The 7,164-nt window shown below is 44.4% G+C and overlaps 1 protein-coding gene across 1 annotated transcript; it reads right to left on the bottom strand.

Annotated features, from left to right (window-relative positions):
* Window positions 1–422: 422 nt before the first annotated feature.
* On the bottom strand, window positions 423–6,867 carry LOC129737564 (uncharacterized). Its single transcript, XM_055728723.1, has 2 exons — window positions 6,444–6,867; window positions 423–6,400 (listed from the first exon to the last, which is right to left on the bottom strand). The coding sequence occupies exons 1-2, from the start codon at window positions 6,865–6,867 to the stop codon at window positions 423–425; spliced, it is 6,402 nt and encodes a 2,133-aa protein (XP_055584698.1).
* Window positions 6,868–7,164: the final 297 nt, after the last annotated feature.

The following is a 7,164-nucleotide window of genomic DNA, read 5'->3' as shown; positions in this document are numbered from 1 at the left end:
GTTGTGTTGATATCACGAATGCTATTTTTGAAATGCACTTCCTAATATAAACAATTTTGAGTTAATATATATTTCTCTTCTTTTTCTTTTCAGATAAGGTTACCTGCTGACGTGAAACTTATGAGTTCAACTTATAATTTTAAGCGGTTTCACTATTATTTCACGATGTTTGGAAATGTGCTCAATAAAGATCTTAGACCGGTAATAATCTTCTTTTGCTTTCTTTTCCTTTTTGAGAATTCTCTACAAACTACTTCCTTACAAATAAAGTGGGTTTTTTTCATATTGGCCTTTGGCTTATCTTTCTTAACTAGAACTCACATTCCTATGCTATGCGCACGGAAAAGATAAATAAATATAATCTGATGGAGACGCGCCGTGACACGTGACACTCCCCCCCCGTAAACGATTTCCTGGTTTACTTAAGAATCGCGTCGAACATCAAGTATTGCAAGTTTCACGGCTGGGCGCTCGTAAATGCCATTTGCGGTTTGAATAACTGCTTCTCTTACTTCGCCGTCCTTGCCTGGAACAGCCGAAATCACTCTTCCGAGTGGCCAACAGTTCCGTGGAAGATTGGGGTCGACGATCACTGCTACATCACCAACATTAATCGATTCAACCGGAGTGAACCATTTGGATCTCTTGGTGAGATCGGGAAGGTAATCTCGAATCCAACGTTTCCAGAAAACGTTTGCCTCGATTTGTGAAGTTTGCCAAGTATTCCTTAAAGCTTGATTACTGTCATTAAAGGGAGTCGCCGGCTTTAACCCGTTTGAGGATCCGAGCAGGAAATGGTTAGGGGTCAAAACCGAAGAAATCTCGTTGTCTAGTGCCAACTGTGTCAGCGGTCTCGAATTTATTACGTTTTCAATTTCAATCAATAGGTTTTTCAAAACTTCATCTGTAAGTTGATGGCGCGGTTTGATCTGGTTAAGGTTTCTTTTTACGGTTTGGATCATTCTTTCCCATGATCCGCCCATGTGTGGCGAGGAAGGAGGGATAAATGACCACGTTGTATTAGGACTTGTTATTTCCTGAATGACTAAGTCTTGATCCATTGACTTTAGGGCTAACAAAAGTTCTTTGCTCGCGCCAACCATGTTGGTACCGCGATCGCTGAAAATTTCCACCGGAACGCCTCTTCTTCCCATAAAATTCCGTAACGACATTATGCACGATTGTGCAGAGAGTGAATGCGCTATCTCAATATGAATCGCACGCACTGTTAAACATGTTATTAGAACGCCCCAGCGTTTCTCGGAGCTACGTTTAACTGTAACATTAATGGGACCGAAGTAATCTATTCCAATAAACGAAAAAGGTCGGGAAAATGCTGCTAACCTTGCTGCAGGAAGATCGCTCATAGGAGGAGGTTGTGGAACTGATCGTAGGTTCTTGCAAACTTGGCATTCTGCTCGTATCTTCCAGAGAACACTTGCGAAGCGTGGTACTATACGGAAACGTTGTCTCAGCTCGTTCAACACGGTGCGATGATTTCGATGATAAAACTGTTCATGATAGTGTTTAACTATTAGGCTTGATATGTGGCTCGATTTTGGAAGTATTATGGGATTTTTGGCATCCATGCTGGCCATTTTACAGGATCCAATACGTGTTTTTGCTCGTAAAACCTGATCTTCGTCTAAGAACGGCCAAAGTTCATAGATCGAACTCGATCTTGGGAGAAGTTTGTGTGCGTTTCTATCGTTTGAAAGTGTTGAGATTTCTGCTGCAAACTTCTCGTATTGCACTTGACGGAACAAAATCATTTCACCACGATAAATCTCCTGCCCGGAAAGAGGACCTAGAACAAGGGGTTGGTTTTTTAATTGGAGTACCTTGTTGACGATGAATCTTCGAACCCATGCTGCCGTTCGTCTTAGACGGTTCCAGCTGCTAAACCTCGTCGTTTCGAACAGATTAGCAGGTGCCTGATGCACTTGTTTGTGGTAGTAAATTGCTGCCTTTAGTTCTTCCTTGGTGATTTCACGACTAATTTGCTCGGTTGGCCACGTTAATTCGTCCTCCCTCAGAAACTCCGGCCCGTTGAGCCAACGACTGTCATTGGCCAGCTCTGGTGACCTTTGCCATTTGGTACCTTCATCGGCAACATTTTCGTCTGTTGGTATCCATCTCCACTCTGAAATTTGGGTTAGTTCGATTATTTCACTAACGCGGTGTGCTACGTAGTGGGAATAACGCCGGTGATCTGATCGGATCCAACACAGAACGTCTCTAGAATCACTCCAAAAGACACGTTGGTTTATCTTTAAACTTAAAGCCTTGCAGATTGAATCAGCCAGTCTTGCTCCAATTAAGGCAGCTTCAAGTTCCATTCTCGGTATAGATACAAATTTCAGGGGAGCTACGCGCGATTTTGCGGCAACAATAACACATTCGATCCTTTCTTGCTGTTTGAAGCGCAGGTACAAAACCGCTGCGTATCCTAACTCGCTTGCGTCTACGAACGTATGCAGCTGAACTATCGTATCTGACTCAATTGAAACCTCTAAACGGAAACATCTCGGTATGCGAATGCCTTCAACCTTCGGCAAAACAGCGATCCATTCTAACCAGCGATCGAAAATATTCTTCGGGATCTGTTCATCCCATCCTATGGAAATTCTCCAAATTTGCTGCAGGATAATCTTTAGATGAATCATCAGATTAGCTAAAAATCCTAACGGATCGAAAACTGACATAAGTGTCCGAAGTACTTCTCGTTTCGTCGGAATGCGTTTGCCGGACAAAAGTTCTGCGTCGTGCCTTCGAGATAACCGATAAGTGAAGCTGTCGTCGGCAGTGCACCACCACATGCCCAACACCTTCTCTGTAGACAGTTCCGAATCGAAATTAAGACTTTTATCTAGAGCATCCGGCTGACTTAAAGCTGCCAATACTGCTGGGGAATTGGAAATCCAGTTCCGCATTTCGAACCCGGCTCGTGCATGGATAAATCGAACCTCTTCCGCCACTCGAATCGCTTCCGCCTCGCTTTCCACGCTCAACAACATATCGTCCACGTAATGATTATCTGTTATCGCTGCTGCTGCTTGAGGATATTGACCTGCATGTTCTCTTGCGTTAACGTTTTTGGCGTATTGCGCGATACTCGGAGAACAGCATGCGCCAAAGGTTAAAACTTGCATGACATACGTACTGGGTTTTGGGTCGCTAGAGTTTTCTTTCCACAAGAACCTTTGGTAATGTTGGTCTTCTTCAGAGATCATCACCTGGTGAAACATCTCGCGGATGTCACCACAAACCGCGATTCGGTGTTCTCGAAACCTGATGAGAACGTCAGTAAGCGCCGTGTTTTGGTCTGGGCCTTTCAGGAGTAGTGAATTTAAAGCGATTCCATGGCTCTTTGCTGCTGCGTCCCATACGATGCGAACTTTGTTCGGTTTGTTGGGGTTAACGACCGGAAATATCGGAAGGTACCACACTCTCCGAAAATCCTCTCCAATCTCATCGTCGCTCAGTTTCCTTATGTAACCTTTCGCAACATAATCTTGCATTTTCTCATGAAGAGTCGCTGCTAGTGAAGGGTCCTTTTTCATCCTTGCTTCCAGACATTCATAACGACGCGTGGCCTGTGGTTTGCTATCCGGAACTCTAAATTTATCATATTTCCAGAGAAGACGTCCTTCAAAACGACCATCATCCCTTCGCGAGAACGACTCTAAAATTTCCCGAGCTCTCCGATCATCATTGGACTCTACCAGCGCCGTTGACCTCGTTATACCGAGTCCATCGATGGAAAAGTAATCACGCATTGCCTGATGCAGTGTTTCATCTTTAGCACCATTGCATTGACACATATGAACGTCGTGAAACCCACAGAATTGCCGATTTCGTAGATCACACTCACCGTAGACGGTCCACCCCAGACGAGTTTTTGTAGCTACTGGCTCATGCATTTCTCCTTCACGACCTTTGAGGACATACCCCAAGTTAGCGTTATTACTCCCAATAAGTATACGTGGCTGGATGTCATGATACGATTCTGCAGGAACTCCTCGTAGATGACTGTATTTTTCAGTGAAATCTTGCATATCCAACGATTGACGGAACAGTTCTAAATTGGACACAGTTAGTACTTCGGGAAGTCGATACCTCCTGTGACCGACCTGCGTTCCTGAGATGTCCAGTGTTAGATTCTGGGAATCTGGCTCGTTGCGCGTTTTGTTGCCAGTCCATCGTAGACAAAGTGGTTCCGCCTTTCCTGTGACACCCAACTCTGCAGCCAGCTCGCTTTCAATCAAGGTTAATGATGAGCCATCATCCAAAAACGCATAGGTCTTTACCGTTTTAGTGGGCCCATGAAGGAATACAGGAATCACACGAAATAAAACGTGATTTGGCAGCTTATGGTGAATGTTGCAGTCCCCAGACGTCACTGGTCCATTTTGAGTTGCATTGAAACCGTCGTTCTGGAATTTGTGAAGCAGTGGATGATGTTTATACGAACATCCGTTCTCGCCGCAGAGCCTTTGTGATTTGCATGCCCTAGCATGTCTTCCAAGACATCTTTTGCAAAATCCGTGCTCATTAATTACAGCCCAACGACCTTTGTAAGTGAGCTCCCTAAATCTCTTGCATCTTTCCAAAGTAGTACAGTTGCCGTTGCAAACTTTACAAATTTTCTTGTCTACCGTGGCCTGAATAAGTCCTTTGGGTTTTTCCTTCAGTTGTGGTGAACTTTCGATCTCGTACTTATCTGAATAATCATCCTCGATCTCAGAATGCAAGTTCAGGTAGGCCGGTCCCCTTTTCATTTCTTTCGATTGCTTAAGTTCGACGTCATCCAACGAGGCGATTGATGAAATGGTTTCCGCGAAATCATACAACCAGTCACAAAACGTTGTAAGTTTCGCTTCTGCAATGAATCGACGATATTTGGCCCATTCAACTCTATAATCAATCGGCAGTTTTCCCACCAGAACACGAAGTAAAGTAGCGTCGTAGGTATACTCGATCAGTTCACATGCCTCAATGGTAGCACATAAGTTTTTCACTGATAGCGCAAAGTCGATCATAGTTTCCAAGCGATCAGCTCGAGGGGGAGGAGCAGACTGGATCTTCGTAATCAAATTATGAACGATAATCTCGGGGCTGCCAAATAACATTCTCAACGTTGACATGATGGATCCAACATTCGATGGGTGCATCAACATGCACTTCACAGCTTCATAGGCTTTTCCTCGTAGGCATTTCTGAAGCCGAATTAGGTTTTCCTCTGCAGTAAATCCGCACATCGTTGTTGTAGTGGAATAGGTAGAAACGAATAACGGCCATTCTTCTGGCACCCCGCTAAATATGGGCAACTCCTGAGCTGCCGCTTGTCGAGCAACTGTCAGGTGACTGTTGGTCAAGTCACTTCCTGTGCCAATATCTCGGTAAACGTTACGTGTCGTAGAGCGATACGCTTGGTGCTGCGGCGTGGATCGATGTCGAGGAGTAAATTGATCGTGAGCGGCATACAAAGGTGGTCGCACATCAACCTGCCTTATTTGTCCTTCGACTCCCGTGAAATCGGAGCGTATGTTAGAAATTTTTCGCTGATGAATCAGCGACGGCTGCTGGGATCGGATGTGTTGATAAATATGCTCGGGCTGATCAGCTAAGCAATGATTTTCTGTAGACCTCAATTGATACGGTTGATTATCGTGAGATGTTTTCCGTTCTGGTAGTTTAAACTCGGGTTGACGTCGTATTCTTTCGGTGCTAGGGTCCGAATGGCACTGCCATCCTTCCGTCCGGGTGTCGGGTTCGATTTCAGCAGACTCAGTTTCGTTTGCTATTGCCTGCATCAATTCATAGCGCCTTTGAAGCAACTGCTTCTTTCGGGTATATTCCTCCTCGTTCAGTCGTTGTTCCTCTTCCAATTTCTGCAACTCCAATCTCATGTTTCGTTTCGGTGGCTGCGGGACAGTTGATACGTTCTGCTTTCTCGGTTGATCCACAAATTCAATCATCTGATGGCTGCGGCGATCGGTAGATGGCATCACACGAAGATTGTCCATAGCAGCGGAAGAATGAAGAAGAAAGGGGGGAGCAGCAGCTTTGGATCCAACAATTGTACTTTGAGGATTCGTTATTGGTACAGTAGGATCACGCACTCCACTCAACACAACGCTCGGAAGCGAACTATTCACTTGATAGGCATTTGTTTTATTAGACATCACGTCGATAGAATTGGAATTCACATAAGAAGCGAACGTGTACGTAAGGGCTAACGTGGTAGTAGGAATAACCGATGATGCAAGAACCGAACTAGGAATTACATTTGTTGGGGAGACCGTCAGTAATGTCGAATCAACTACGCTGGTTTTATTATCAATGGACAGCAATGATATATGGGACTCCAACTGGTGGTCAGATCGTGGTACAAAGGCTTCGTTTTTAGTACTTACGATTCTCTCAGTATCTAATGTTACCATTTTCGCAGTTTGGACATCTCCAACTAATGTCAGAGATCGCTTCCGTAACTCCTACACACTGGAAGTGATGCCACAGGTCGCAAGAATCGCACTGCACCATTTCTTCGGTTTCGGGACCACCACATACTTGGCAGCGGCTCGATGACACATTCCTCAATGAGAGGTTACGAGGGATCTTGAAGGCTTCGTGAACGCACTTCTTGCACGTCCAAGGGCGCTTGATGGCATCATCCGAGGCACCAACACACCTGACGTGATACCAGAATGCACACTTGTTGCACTGAAGCATTCCGGCAGTAGACCCTGGGAAACTGCAGGCAGCACCGATGCACGATGTAGTCATCACGTCTTGTAACTTCTTCGGAATTGTTCCCGTTTTTCGGTTTCCGTCCAGCTTAGTAGTTGAAGCTTCCTTGGCCATCATTAAACGAATTTTTTAATGTGAAGAATGATAGAGATGGTTCCGTGTTTTTAATAGAGTATATTAAAAAATTCCTACAAAGATTGGAACGTATAAATGTTTTGTTTTTGTTTACAATAGATTAACTTACGTTTACTAGATATCTCTAATTCTTTCTCAATTCTTCTTCGTATGTTTCGGTGATCGAGCTTTTCTGTGGTTAGAGAAATGATTGTAATGTTTTGTTTGTTATTATATGTTTCCTAGGTAACCTCACTTGTTTGCTGTCGGTTGGTAAGTATATACAAAAATACTTTC

The sequence above is a fragment of the Uranotaenia lowii genome, chromosome 1, assembly GCF_029784155.1.
Source record: "Uranotaenia lowii strain MFRU-FL chromosome 1, ASM2978415v1, whole genome shotgun sequence".
In the NCBI taxonomy this organism is placed as follows: Eukaryota; Metazoa; Arthropoda; class Insecta; order Diptera; family Culicidae; genus Uranotaenia; species Uranotaenia lowii.
This window is presented reverse-complemented; position numbering and strand designations above follow the sequence as displayed.